The sequence below is a fragment of the Mustela putorius genome, unplaced genomic scaffold, assembly GCF_011764305.1.
Source record: "Mustela putorius furo isolate JIRA1106 unplaced genomic scaffold, ASM1176430v1.1 tig00003850_pilon_pilon_pilon, whole genome shotgun sequence".
NCBI classification, from domain to species: Eukaryota; Metazoa; Chordata; class Mammalia; order Carnivora; family Mustelidae; genus Mustela; species Mustela putorius.
Genome location: NW_025422002.1, coordinates 17,001,469 through 17,015,852, shown reverse-complemented (window position 1 = coordinate 17,015,852; position 14,384 = coordinate 17,001,469). Strand labels below are relative to the sequence as shown.

The 14,384-nt window shown below is 58.8% G+C and overlaps 2 protein-coding genes across 5 annotated transcripts in view; both read left to right on the top strand.

The window, feature by feature from the left end:
* Window positions 1–840, top strand: part of PODXL2 (podocalyxin like 2) — a 36,188-nt gene extending 35,348 nt beyond the window's left edge. The window contains exon 8 of the mRNA XM_045063394.1: window positions 305–840. Coding sequence (XP_044919329.1) covers window positions 305–517 — 213 coding nt within the window. The 3' untranslated portion in view covers window positions 518–840. The remainder of the gene's footprint in view (window positions 1–304) is intronic.
* Window positions 841–956: 116 nt separating this feature from the next.
* ABTB1 (ankyrin repeat and BTB domain containing 1) lies at window positions 957–8,674 on the top strand. Of its 4 annotated transcripts, none has more exons than XM_004738651.3 (12): window positions 957–1,133; window positions 2,406–2,468; window positions 2,561–2,616; window positions 3,641–3,785; window positions 3,900–4,059; window positions 4,147–4,192; window positions 4,540–4,656; window positions 4,743–4,861; window positions 5,400–5,498; window positions 5,606–5,773; window positions 7,790–7,990; window positions 8,068–8,674. In XM_004738651.3, exons 1-12 carry the CDS (start codon window positions 1,078–1,080, stop codon window positions 8,272–8,274), a joined length of 1,437 nt encoding a protein of 478 aa, XP_004738708.1. In that variant the 5' UTR covers window positions 957–1,077; the 3' UTR covers window positions 8,275–8,674. The 4 variants fall into 4 exon arrangements, with proteins under 4 accessions (XP_004738708.1, XP_012910679.1, XP_004738710.1 ...); XM_004738653.3 differs by having other exon boundaries at window positions 958–1,133; window positions 2,406–2,433; XM_013055225.2 differs by lacking the exon at window positions 4,540–4,656.
* Window positions 8,675–14,384: the final 5,710 nt, after the last annotated feature.

Sequence of the window (14,384 nt, the reverse complement as noted above, 5' to 3'; positions counted from 1 at the left end):
CCAGTCATAGGGGATAGACGTGCAGTGGGGGCTGTGGGGGCTGTGGGGAGAGATCAGATGGTGTCAGGGAGGCCCCCCCCCCCCCCCCGCTTGCTGAGTGTAAAGTCTCATCAGGAGTTTGGTTGTGGGAACAGGACAGAAGGGACAGACGTCTTTCGAGGGTCTGCTGGGGGTTCCCTGTGTCTGGTCTCACAGACCAGGGAAGGAACAGTGAATGGTTCCAGGCCTTGTGCTCGGAGCTGTTCGGGCGGGTGGGGGCTTGGGTTGGGGCGCTCGCCCAGCGGCCCTCTCCCAACCGCCACAGTCACACGGCGAGGAGCTGCGCTTCGTAGAGAACGGCTGCCACGACAACCCCACGCTGGACGTGGCCAGCGACAGCCAGTCGGAGATGCAGGAGAAGCAGCCCAGCCTGAACGGCGGAGGGGCCGTCAACGGCCCGGGGGGCTGGAGCGCGCTCATGGGGGGCAAGCGGGACCCCGAGGACTCGGACGTGTTCGAGGAGGACACGCACCTGTGAGGGAGCCCGCCCGCCAGCAGCTCTGGCCCGCTGTGACCCCGCGACCGTGCCCTCGTCCCGTTGGGGCTGCGCCGGGACGAGCCGGGCAGACCCGGAGCGGTCAGCCGCGCCTCCCCTCCCCTCCCGGTCCCGGCCGCTCTCCCGCAGCCCGGCCCTCGGTGTGGGGTCCTCCCGCTTCCCACCGACTCATGGAACAGTCTCGGCACAGCCCTCCCCACTCCCACCTGACGCCCCAAGGGGCCGGTCCCGGAACGGCCCCGCTTCCCCGGCCGCGTCCCGGGACCTCCATTAAACCCGCCCGGAGACCACGCCGGGCCCAGCCAGTTCGCCTGCCGGACTCATTCTTGCTCCGGGGCGGGGCGGGGCGGGGCGGGGCGGGGCGGGGCGAGCGCCCAGGGGGCGGGGCGGCGCGGCCCGGGTCGGTCCTCCGGGCGCCAGGCGCCGCTGCGGAGCGGGGCGGGATCGCGTGTGTTTACATCCGGCCGGGGCGCGTAGCCGCCGCCGCCGCTGCAGCCACCGACGCCTGAGGTCGTTCGGCCCGGGTCCGAGCTGCCCGCATCATGGACACCAGCGACCTCTTCGCCAGCTGCAGAAAGGGGGATGTGGGCCGAGTGCGGTGAGGACCCCGCAGCCCCCGGGGTGCGGGGTGGGAGGGGCGCCGCCGGCCCCGGTGCGTGTGGTGGACCGGCTCGGGACAGGCGCGCGCCTCTGCGCCGCCGCAGCCCCCGCGCCGGACCCACCATAGACGGCCACATCCGGCAAGAGCGCCTGGGCGCCCCAGCAGGGGGCCGAGGCAGCTTTCCGAGCCGGGGTTCTCCAGGACGGAGTGCTGGGGGTGTTTTACTCCCTGGGGTCCCGGAGGAGAGGACTGCTACGCGGAGCCGCGGAGAGGAGGGTCGCCCTCTGAGTGCTCAGGACCGGGAGGTCAGACCCCGAGGCGGGCCCGGGACTCTAAACGTGGCTCTTCGCGCTGATGCGCTCCGGGACTGGCATGCTGGGAACACCTAGGACCCAGAATTAACCTCTGATCCCTGGATTGGAAACTCCAGTTTGGAGTTTGGAAACTCCTAAGTGTAGTTAAAGCAAACCTGCGTAGAAGTCGCCATAGAACAGGGAGTGACAGGGTGCCTGTTTGGGATGTGGGGCATCTCACTTCGTGGGCCCTTCCGTCCCTCTTCTGACCCACCACTACCTCGCTTGGGCTGGTCTCAGGCTTCCTGACTCCCACAGCGTCCCTGGTCCCCGCCCCCGCTACCCCCTAGGGCAGCAGCAGCTGTCACCTAGGAGTTAGCTGATCACCCCTAAAGCTGAGTGCAACTCAAGAGCACTCCCCGCCAGCATGGACGTCTACCCCAGGCTTCCTGCCCTCAGTGATGGCTTCATCACCATCCATGATGGCCCCCCTCGCCTCCTACATGCCATTGGCTACCATGTTCCTGACTTCTGGCTTCTAGAATCTGTTCACTTCTTTTCACGCTTCCACACCACCCGGACACCTGCAGCAGCCTTCTTGGTCTCCCTGACTCCAGTCTCCCTGATCCATTCTGCTGGCCCAAGCAGCCAGAGGGCTCTGGCAGAACAGATGCCCGTCATCAGCTCCTCTCTCCCAAATGCCTTCAGGCCAGACTCTCGACCTCCTGGGCTCTGGGGTCGTGCTTCTGAGGATCAGTGTTTGCCTTTTGAGTTCCCAGCTCTACACCCTGTCTACCTATGTTGGTCCGTTTGCTTCGAATACCTTTCCTGCTCTGGTCTGCCTGTCATCTGCCCTCACCTAGGGGAGACTTCCCTCAGCCAAAAGGGATGTTTTCTCCTCTTCCCCAGTCTGTGGGTCTTCTCTCACAGACCATGAACGTGTCCTGACTCGAGCTCTGACCTCCTCCCTGCCTAGGTACCTGCTGGAGCAACGGGACGTGGAGGTGAATGTGCGGGACAAGTGGGACAGCACCCCTTTGTGAGTGCCGGCTGGGTGGGTGGTCATGGCAGGTGTGGGGCGGGGGCTTTCAGTCCTGGTAACTCCGTCCTGTACTCCTTTTTCTCCCTCAGGTACTATGCCTGCCTGTGTGGGCACGAGGAGCTAGTACTCTATCTTCTGGCCAATGGTGAGAGAGGGGTGCTGAGGCTGTGTGTGTGTGTGTGTCTGGATTGCATTTGCAAACACCATCAAGTCCTGTCTTTCCATCACCCCCACACATATCCAATCAGCAAGTCTTGTTGGTTCTACTTTCAGAACCTATTTTCTGCCTTGTCCACTTCCCCATCTCCACTGCCACCACCCAGCCCAACTATAGCACACCTCTCCCCAGCCTCAAAGCCAGCCTTCTCTGGTCTCCTGACTGTCCCTTTTGCCCCACCTATAGTCTGTTCTCCATAATGCAGCCTGGTGGGTCTCCTAAGCCTGATAGGCTTTAAGTTCTCCAAAGATTGCCTTTGTATTTAGCATAAAACTAGAATGCCTTGCCAGTCTTTGTGCTTCTGTTGACCTGCTGTTCCTGCTCTGGCCTCACCTCCTTTAGTTCCCCAAGTGCTCAGTCTTCCAGCCATACTTGCTTCTCCAGTGCTCTGGCACTCCAAGTCTGCCTCTACCTCAGGGCCTTTGCACTTGCTCTTTCTGTTTAGATGGCCCTTTCTCAGATCTTTGCGTGGCTGATTTCCTCATTCCATTCAGGTTTCTGCATGCGGTCACAGCCCCAGTAACCTTCCATGGCCTCACTACGTGACAACCACAACTGCTGTTAACATTTGTCTTACTTGCTTTTTCTTCATAGCACCTGCCATTTATTAACCTGTTTATTGGCCACTGACCCACTAGAGTGTCAGCTTAGTTAGAACAGGTACTTGTCTGTTTATGGTTGTCCCTCCAGTGCATAGAACAGGGCAGTCTCTGAGCCTGCTCTATTTTTAGTGTGTGGTGCTCAGATGTGCCTATGTGCCTATGTCCTGGCAGGGGAGAGTATAGTGTCAGAGTGGGCCCAGGGTAATTCGGAAGGGGCTCCACATTACAGGACTAGGCCCTACATGTGGGAAGGTTGCAGGGGGAGAGATGAGGATTTCCTCCAGGCCCTATCCCAGCCACGGTGTGCATGTTCCTGACCCTGCTGACCGGTGAGCCCTGCTACCCCCCAGGAGCCCGCTGTGAGGCCAACACCTTTGATGGGGAACGCTGCCTCTATGGAGCACTGAGTGACCCCATTCGCCGGGCCCTGCGTGACTATAAGCAGGTGACAGCCTCCTGCAGGAGGCGGGACTACTACGACGACTTCCTGCAGCGGTGAGATGGGGTGCAGGGCTGGGTGTGCGTGGAGTGGGACAGTGGGATGGGGGCTGCTGTGCTGAGACTGGGGGGAGTCGCACACTGAACACCCCCTGCGCATTCCCCTCTCAGGCTTCTGGAGCAAGGCATCCATAGCGATGTGGTTTTTGTTGTGCACGGGAAGCCCTTCCGGGCACATCGCTGTGTCCTGGGCGTGCGCAGTGCCTACTTTGCCAACATGCTGGACACCAAATGGAAGGGCAAGAACGTTGTGGTCCTGAGGCACCCACTGGTGCGTCCATCCCGGGGGGCATTGAGACAGCAGGGGGCTTGTGCTGGGTGGCCACCTCTGACCTCTCCTGACTGTCTCTGCTTACAGATCAACCCCGTGGCCTTTGGGGCCCTGCTGCAGTACCTCTACACAGGTGAATCTCTGGGCCGGGGTAGGCAGGCAGGGACGGTGTTTCTGTCCAGCAGCAAACCCACCTGTAGCCTTGGACCCCCCATTTTATCTCCTGGTACTTATCCCCTGCAGTGTGGGGCAGTTCCACCTGCCTCCTGGATGGGCTAGGAGACAATGAGCCAGTGTATCTGCTCAGGAAGAGCTTGTCCTGCCTGCAAACTGAGCCCTCTTCCTGTCTGTCCCGGGGCCTGTAGAACTCAGGCAGTGGCTCCCGATAGGAAACCCAAGGCAGAAGTAGATACAGGAGTCCCAGTGCTGGGGACAGTGGAGGGCTCTTCTCAGGTCCTGAGCCTCCTGTGTCGCACCTAGGCCGCCTGGACATTGGTGTGGAACATGTTAGCGACTGTGAGCGCCTGGCCAAACAGTGCCAGCTCTGGGATCTGCTCAGTGACCTGGAGGCCAAGTGCGAGAAGGTGTCCGAGTTTGGTGCGTCCAGGCTTGAGGTCCAGGGCATCAGGTGGGAACTGGCAAGGCCCACCTGGGTCCCTGAAGCTATACTCTCCCCTCCACAGTGGCATCCAAGCCAGGCACATGTGTGAAGGTGCTGACTATCGAGCCCCCCCCAGCAGACCCCCGGCTCCGGGAGGACATGGCCCTGCTGGCCGACTGCGCCCTGCCCCTTGAGCTCCGTGTAAGTGCAAGGCACCCTGGGATGGGGCCCGATGTGGGCATAGCTGTGGTAGACAGGTCCCACTCTCAGGTTCAACCCTTCTGTGACCTGAAGTCAGTCACTTCCCTTTTCTTTTTCTTTCTTTCCTTCCTTCCTTCCTTCCTTCCTTCTTTCCTTCCTTCTTTTTTTCTTTCTTTTTTTTTTTAAAAGATTTTATTTATTTGACAGCACACAGAACAGTGGGAGAGATAGGAGAGGAAAAAGCAGGCTTCCCCTCTGAGCAGGGAGCCCCATGCATGGCTTGATCCCAGAACCTTGGGATCATGACCCGAGCCAAAGGCAGGCGCTTAACTCACTGAGCCACCCACACACCCCAGTCGCTTCCCTTTTCTGAGCCTACTTTACTTTTGTTGTTGGTGTTGTACTCAAGTCTTCAAATGGGGCAGTAGTCCAGCCCTCAGGGGTTGAGCTAGAATAGGCTTTTGACTGGGGCTGGCTACTCTCCTTTGTCCCCCCCTGCTCTGAGGGTGTCTTTTTTTTCCCATTCCCCCCCACCCAGGGTGATCTCGGGGAGCTGCCCTTCCCTTGCCCTGACGGCTTCAACAGCTGTCCCGATGTCTGCTTCCGGGTGGAAGGTTGCAGCTTTCTCTGCCACAAGGTGCCGTCCCTTCCCCTCTACACCACCGCCCCCTTGCCTTAAGTCCCTGGCCAGCTCTCTGGGCATGGGCCCCAACCCTTGCCCTTCCTGAGCCCAGCCTCCCCCAGGCCTTCTTCTGCGGCCGCAGTGACTACTTCCGGGCCCTGCTGGATGACCACTTCCGAGAGAACGAGGAGTTGGAGGCCTCAGGTGGCCTCCCAGCCATCACCCTCCACGGCATCTCGCCCGACATCTTCACGCACGTGCTCTACTACATCTACAGCGACCACACAGAGGTGCGGGGCTCAGGCAGGCCGGGGGCACTGGTCTGGGGGGTGTGACAGTCAGGACAGGGCCACAGCCCGCTCTCCACAGGGCTTAAAGGGAGGACCCAGGTCCTGCTTGGCTCCATGGGGCTGGTTTTCCAGGAGACTGGAGAGGAAGTGTGGGACATGTCTGAATTTGTCTTTCAGGCAGAGGGGCCTCAGTCGGTTCCAGAGCAGGAAGGAATGGTGGGAGCCACACCATGAGCACATGCCACCTGGGGTCCCTGAGTTCTCCAGTTGGAGGGTGGGTGGGGGGAGTAACCCTGAATTACAACAGTGGGGTACCCTGAGCCTCCTGCCTCTAGATAGCAGCCCATGCCCAAGGTTCTGGATTTCTGTGCCCTGTTCTTTTGTGTCCCTGGGTCTTCAGCTGCCCCAGAGCATCCTTAACATGTGGGTGACACGGGCAGCCAGAGCTAGTGCTGAAGGGATATGTGTGTGTGTGTGTATGTGTGTGTGTAAAAGGCCACTGGGACAAACGATAAACAGAGCACCCACATCTGGTAACTTAAAGGAGAGAGAAGTTTGTTTCTCCTTGTCTGAGGTGCGTGCACCAAGTGCGTGCTCTGGGACCCAGGTTGTCCCCTCCATCTTGTCCCCGTGACCCGGCCTAGGGCAGGGGTCTGCAGACCTCCAAGGACCAGGTATAAGTGCTGTGTGCACGAGCATCCTTGCCCCAGCCGGTCCACGCTGCCGTCGCGCCAAGCACCCTCTAGCTGGGGTAGAAGTGAGCCGGTGTGGCTGTGTTCCACTCACACTTCCTTGGGAAACAGCGGGCTGGACCCGGTCCTCAGCACCTGAGGTGGCGTTCTGCTCTGCATCTGGAGGTTGGGGTGTGGGCTAACTCATGTGTCAGGAGGAAGAGGAAGAGGAGGCAAGCAGTTTCCCTTGTCATAGGCCAGGTGGAGGCCACACACGCCAGTTTTGTGGCTCTGGAGAGAACTCACTTGCCAGAGCGCAGGCTGGGACATGTGGCCTCTGGTCAGGAGGAAGGCGCAGGAGACCGGCTGGGCTGTGATGTTAGCCCTGTGCTTGCCGCATTTAGCGCCCCCATCCCTAAGGCCAGCCGCCACTGCACTCAGACACCCTTTCTGGCCTCCATTCCTCCTGCCTCAACTTCATTTCTCCTGTGGCACAGCTCTTTGGTTCCTGTCATCTGGGGTCCATGACACCCCCCCCCAAATTCCTGAGGGAGCTTTGCCACTGAGGATAGCTGTTAATGGCTAGAAGTGTGGACTTGGGCTGCAAACCTGGTTTGATACTGGGGTTAGCCGTCCACAAGTTGTGTGTTACCTCAGATCCAGTTACTCAGCTGCTCTGTGCCTTAGTTTTCCCTGTCTAGAGAGCAGAGGCACTGATAGCTGTTCTCTTTCAAGGGCTCATGGGGAGGGATGTGTGTGTCCCAGGCAAAGTGTCTGGCCTGGTGGAGCAGTGCGTGTGGCCTGGACGTGCGAGCAGAGGTCCTGCCCACCCTATCTCCAGCCTGCTGCCTTGCCTATCCGAAGTCTGGATGGGAGCTGAGCCCACTCCCAGTGTGCAGTCCCGGTGTGGGGGTGTGGGAGCAGATGAAGAGTTACTGCACCGCCTTAGTGGGGGGCCCCTGCCTCAGTTTAGAGGAGCACCTTCTGTTTTCTGACAGTCTTTTGAGGTGGGCATGGTTGTGCCTCCCAGAGAGGGGGAAACTGAGGCACACAGAGATGAAGTGACTTGCCTAGGAGGGTCCCACAGCTAGAATTTCAGAAGACGTTCTGTGTGATTCACAGCTCAGCCTCTTTCCCCTGCTGAGGCCCTGCTGCTTCTGGCCTGCAAGCCTGCCTGGGGCCCGGGAACCCCAGTCCCCTTCAGCCTTTCTGGTCCCACAGTGCCTGCAGCAGTCTGGGCCCTGTGAGGTGTGGGTTGGAGCTCCTGGTCTGCCTTGCTGCCAGGGCCCTGAGTGGCCTCGGTGACCTTGGGGCGCACCCTCCCTCACCCCTTCTTTCACTGCAGCTGCCCCCCGAGGCGGCCTATGATGTGCTGAGCGTCGCTGACATGTACCTGCTGCCGGGCCTGAAGCGGCTGTGTGGCCGCAGTCTGGCCCAGCTGCTGGATGAGGACAGCGTGGTGGGCGTGTGGCGTGTGGCCAAGCTGTTCCGCTTGGCGCGCCTTGAGGACCAGTGCACAGAGTACATGGCCAAGGTCATCGAGAAGGTGGGCCCATGGGAGCCATGGTGGGTGGGGCAGTCTGAGGGCGGGCGGCGGGCGGCTCTGAGCTGGCTTTTCCACAGCTGGTGGAGCGGGAAGACTTCGTGGATGCCGTGCGGGAGGAGGCGGCAGCCGTGGCTTCCCGGCAGGAGACAGACTCCATCCCACTGGTGGACGACATCCGTTTCCACGTGGCTAGCACGGTGCAGACCTACAGCGCCATTGAGGAGGCCCAGCAGCGGCTACGGGCACTGGAGGACCTGCTGGTGTCCATCGGCCTAGACTGCTGACTGTCCGCACATGGCATGGGCACACACATGCATGCGTGTGCACATTTGCAGCTCATCTTTCTGTTCCTTGCACCCTTGAGGGCATCGTGGTGGGCTGAGGGGGCTCCGTGGGGTACCCCTCTACCCACGTGCCTGGGAGCCCCAGGGGAGGGTCAGGGTGAGCTCCCCTCCCCCAACACAAGCCAGCCCCCAAGGCCCTGGGGCTGGGCACTGCTCAGGGAAACCTGGGGTAGGGGTCTCTTTGGGCCTCCCTCCCCTGGAACCCCTCCACACCCCCTCTCTCCTGGCCCTGGCTTGTTTGCTTCCAAGCCAAGCCAGCAAGCAGGCTTCCCTGAGGTGCAGAGTTGGCCCACAGGGAGCAAAAAAGACTGTGTGTGGCAATAAAGCTTGATTCACTGTGGGAGCCTGAGCCTGTGTCTTGGGTGGGCTCCAGGGATGGCGCTGGGGAGGGCCAGGGAGGAAGCTCTGGGTTTAGATCCCCTCATCCAAGTTGGGAAGGGCTTGGTGCCCAACGGGGCTCCTTGGGGGCTGGGAGTGTGTGTGGGTCTGAGTAGGCAGCCCCTCTTTGCTGGGCCCAGCCTCCCCAGCAGTGGGGCTCCCCTCAGGCGCAGCAATTGTTCTGGGGTCCTCTTGGTGAAGTCCGACCCCTCCCCTCTCCTCCCCACCCCCCTGCCCTCAGTGGTCTTGGGGGAGGTTTAGTGGGAGGGCTGACTGGGCCACTGCAGAGGCTGCTTCCCCCTCACACCAGGAAAGGACTGGTTTCCAAGGCAGACTGGTTTCTAGCACTTGTTGATTGAGCAGTGCCTATATACCAGAGGCTGTTCATCCCGCCATGGTGTCTCCCCACAAGCACCTGTGTTTTCCACCTGCAAGGACCAACGCTGGGTGGTGGGCAGGGCCAGAAGGGAGAGGCCTCCGTCAGCCCTGCAGCAGCAGCTTGCTCTGCAGCTCCAAGAGGAGAGCCAGGGAGCAAGGGTAGAAGTGGAAAGGGTAGGAGGAAGCCCAGTGACCCCAGCTAGCCCCAGCCTGGCTCCCTCTACTCCCCAGCCCACTGGCCACTGGCTGTGGGGAGCCCTTACCAGGGCCAGCCTCCCTCCTGGGGCAACCTCCTGGGCTCTGCCACAGGGGTTGTGGTTATCAAGGATGTCAGAGGTGGCTTTCTCAGGATGTCCTGTAACTGGTCCCTCACCCCAGTCCCTGGGGTCCTGAGGCCCAGGCACAAATACCCTGACGCTTGCCCCCTTCTGCCCGGGGCAGAGCAATCGGGCTCCTGGCCCTCCCTGCAGTTGTTGTTCTGGCCCTTTGCGCCTTTTTACTCTTGGTCATCAGCTCCACAACTTCTGGGGTCTTTTCCTTAAGTCCCCCATGCACTTCATCCATATTGGTCTGGCACAGTGCTCACATGGGGTCAGCTGTAAGGGCGGATGGGTCAGTTGAACAAGGTATGCAGTTGGTAAGGAGGTGATGTGTGGGAGGGAGGGGGAGAGGAACTTGCCGAGTGGACAGTGGGGCATGCTGCGTGGAGGGCGGCTGGACCTAGGAGCCTAAAGAGGCCCAGGATGAGACCAAGGGAGGCCAGCATGGCCAGAGTTCCCACCCTGGCTCTACATCTTACTGCCTGGTTACAGCTCTGTGCCTCAGTTTACCCAGCTGTCCATTGGGATGACTGATTGTACCTCCCCTCCTTGCTTGGGGCATTTAAGGTGAGTTCTTGCTACTTGGGAAGGGGCCCACACAGGCCCACAGAGTGAGCTTGTTGTGTATTTGTGAAATGCTGGGCTCCACCCAGGGTGTGGAGGGAGAGCCGAGGAGGGTGCGGCAGGGGCTGATTTAAGCTTTGCAAGGTCACTCTGCTTGCTCTGGGCACCCAGACAGGAAGGGTGGGTCCAGGCTGGTGGCACAAGAGCCACAGGTCCCACCTTAGACCCCACACCAACTCCTACATGCGCCAAGGTATGTAGTAAGTTTAAACGTTAGAAAAAATTTTTTAAAATTATGATGCATTTACTTTAAAAAAATTTTTTTTACAGATTTTATTTATTTGACAGAGATCAAATAAAGTAGGCAGAGAGGCAGGCAGAGAAAGAGGGGGAAGCAGGCTCCCTGCTGAACAGGGCTGGATCCCAGGACCCTGAGATCATGACCTGAGCTGAAGGCAAAGGCTTAACCCACTGAGCCATCCAAGCGCCCCTTATGATGCATTTTTTTAAAGATTTTATTTATTAGAAAGTGAGCACGAGTGGGGGGAGGGGCAAAAGGAGAGGGAGAGAATCCCAAGCAGATTCCACGCTGGGTACCAGCCCAACATGGGACTTGATCCCATGACCCCAAGATCAGACCTGAGCTGAAACCAAGAGTCGGATGCCTAACCGACTGCACCCCCTACCCCAGACACCCTGATTACGATGCATTTTTTTTTTTTTTTATAGATGCTACAAGGACACCTGGGTTAAGCCGCTGCCTTCGGCTCAGGTCATGATCCCAGAGTCCGATTGAGTCCCGCATGGGGGTCCTTTTTCAGCGGGGAGGCTGCCTTTCTCTCTGCCTCTGCCTGCCACTTTGCCTGCTTGTGCAAGTGCGCTCGCTCTCTCTCTCTCTGTCAAATAAATAAAATCTTTTAAAAAAATAAAAATAAAAAGTAGATACTAGGGACAAAAGTGAACTCACACAGCGAACCCATCTTTTAAAATATTTGAAAGCGTATTTGTTTTGGAACAGATTGTAAGGAAAAACCTAAGGGGGGAGGTTTCGGGGAAATGCTCTGGATGTGGCACTTTGCAGGTCTATGAGAGTGAGACTGGTGAGCTGTGCCTGCCAGGGAGGCACTGGGGCCTGGAGAGTCCGGGTTCCCTGGGACGGTGGCCAGTCCCCTCAGCAGTTCGGCCACAGGGGCGTTCACCAACCACCTCATCACACCTTCCTCCTGTTCTCAGCCGCTTGTGGTCTAAGGTGGGGAAGGTGTTCAGCGCAGTGTTGCAACAATGAAAACAGCCTCCGAGAGCCGTGGGGGAAGGAAATGGTAGTAAGCCGGTGTGGCTCAGCTTCCCGCGGCCCTGAGGTGGCTAGGGGCGCCCTCTGCACCAACTCAAGATCCTGGTACAGGTTTCACAGAAGGAAAACTGGATTAGCTGAACTCTGACCCGAATAGCAACAGACATGGCTTGTGGTCGGCTTGTCCCCCCCTCCCCCACCCCCAGGGAGAGAAAAAGGAGCCACGGTGGGCTGTTGGTGGGGAGGCAAGGTCAGTAAAGTGCTGTGTGCTGAGTCATGCCAGAGCTGGGAGAAGCATTAGGAATCCTGATCCTGTCTTTAAAGTGCTGCTATTTGGTTCATCATGCATTTTTTACATTACTTTTAATTTACATCACATGAGAGCATTACTTATCTTGCTCATGAAAATTCTTGGTGCCCCTTTTACATTGTGTCCAAGGCAAGGGCCTTACTTGGCTTCACCCTGGTCCTGGTCCTGACCCAAACAGTCATTACATGAGGCAGGTCTATAACGGAAATAGAACATATTTTTTCAACCATCAATTAAAATCTTCCCCACTTGCAAAGTGATAGAAATTTAAAAAAAAAGAGAGTGATGGTTCTGCATATGTTCTTTCGTCCACCTGGAAAACTGCACAGTCCTCAATGTCCCATCTCACTGCATCAGACCTAAGAGCCCCTGTTGGGGGCTGAGGCTGACATCTGGTGCTGGCGTCATACAGTTGATGTGCTCTTGCTAGCACTAGGAGTGGCCTTCATCCCCGAGCAGACATCCTGAAGGCATAAAAATTTCTCACTTGGGGAAAGTCTCACTGGCAGGCCTCAGAGGGAGGGCTGGGGCTTTTAGGCCTCTGGGAGTTTCTATGTCTGAACCAGCAAGCCACGCTCAGGCTATCCCAGGCCCTTATACAGATGGCTTAAGATCTGAGCATTGCATTGGCGGTGCTGCAACTGGGGCTCTGTCATCGCCTGCCTTCTCTGGTAGGGAGGAGGTATCCTGCACCAGAGTCTTGGACACCTGGGCTGGAGCTCTGAATCTGCTCTGTTTTTGAGCCCATCACTGAATCCCTTGGAGCCTTTGCTGACCAGTCTGAATGAGAACAACACGACCAACCAGCGGAACTCGTGTAGAAATTCCACGGGGCCCCCATGAGGAAGCTCCTGCCAGGAGTGGCAGCTCAAGCAATGTGAATTTCAGTGTGAATTTCCATTCTTTCCTGGAAGATATAACAGGGACATTTTAGGGCTTACTTTGTAAGTTTTTCTTATCTGTAGCATTTTGGGAATATGCATGCGTTCCTTCTGTTCCCTCTAGACCCCTTTGCCCTCAAGGGTCACCAAACCTTGTTGATTTTACCTCTTCAGTAGCCACAGATTCCCTTTGTCCCCAGTGTCCCCGCCCCAGTCAGGCCTGGCCTCACCTCCACTCATTCTCGCCCCGTCAGCATCCTCCAGGCAGATACCGACCCTGGGCCTCCTGTCTTTGAAAGCCTCAGTGCAGGCACGTTGTTCTCAGGCACAGCCTGCTCTCTCCCCTGATACCTGAGCCTGTCCTGCTCTGTGGGCACCTGGCCCACCACCTCCCAGCCTCCCATGCATTTAGCTGTGGCTTCTAGATGTGATCCGAGATACTAAGTGCAGATTCTGGTTTATTCCTTGAAAGGTAAGTGCCTGCCCCTTCCTTTCTTCCCCTCGAACAGGCTGGAACAAGGGTGCAGTCACCGGAGCTGGAGCAGCCATCTTGGGCCATGTAGTTAAGACTTCCCTGCAGTGAGAGGGGAAGGTGGGAGGAGAAAGAGGCCAGCCTGCCCTTCCCTGCTAGCCTCCATTTTGTTCACCATTGTGTCCTCTACCCGAGGCCACAGCCTGACAGGTGACCCCCCTCCTACAGGGGCAGCACTGTGTTCCACCGATACCCTCTTCAGTCAGGGCTGTGGGCTCTCTGTGGCTGGTCCTGACTCTGCAGCCACCCCCGTGGACCCCTTCACTACACTATCCTTGGGTGCTGCTGTGGGTGCCAACCTGAGCTCCCTCCACCCTCAAGTCCTGCCCTGAGCCCCGTTGCCACAGGGCCTGTGTACTCCACTGCTACTCATCTTTCTGCTCTCCTGCAGGGCTGCCTCTGGGCTGGTCCCCTGTGCTCTCATCGCCCCTCTTCCTGCCCCCACAACTGTTGGACACTGGGTGGCAGGTTTGTGTCCCCCTGTGCTCATTCTGGGGGGCAGCGCCAGGACCTGCATCGTGCCCGGTGCAGCAGGCCTCCCTCCCTTCTTGCTCCCCTCCCTCCCTCACTGGACAAGTCTGGAGACCAGAGGCCTAAGCAAGCCCACAGTGTCCTGCAGCTCGGCTCTGGTGGAGGGACAGAGCTACTGTGTAGTCAGGCAGAGAACTCAGATCCTGTCAGAGGGCAGTAGTGTGCTGGTGGTACAGAAGGTGGGGAAGGAACCAGGGAGAGTGTGCTGGCTTTGGACTGGGTGGTTAGGAAAGGCCTCCGAGGTCGCCAGCAGGGAGGCTGGCGTGTGGGGGCCCAGGGACATGGGAGGAAGAGGGTGAAGGCCGGGAGGCTAGAAGGCCACCTCTGACTCACTTAACGCCCCCTCCTGTGGCTGTACGGGGATGGCTGAAAGGGCACCCGCTCCCTTCCCTCGAGTCGGGCGCTGTCGCCATCTGGAAGGAGGGGAAGGCAACAGCCGTGGGGTCAGAGGGAAGTGGCCTATGGCCCTACCCAGAAGGCAGAGTGGAGGCAGAGCTGACTGTGGGACCCCAGACTGGAGGAGGACATGCCCTGAGCCCAGCAGCAGGAGAGCCAAGAGCTGAGTGGACTGGAGCCGCCCGGGGGTTGGGGGTGGGCACTAGCCGTGGAGTCCAGAGCTGTGGGAGGCCCAGGCTCCCCATTACCGGGGGTGGCAAAGTCGGGAGGAGCAAGCCCGCAAGCCACCTGCTCCACGCACAAGTCCCCAAGAATGGAGGCGGGAAAGCCCAGTCCCCACCCACCGGCTTGGGTCAGATGACTCGCTCAGCCCAGACAGCAACACTGCCCCGCAAGGGGGCCCGCTCTTCTCCGTGCCGCACTCCGGGAGCTCTGTAGCGTCGGATGGGACAGACAGACCACACCCACG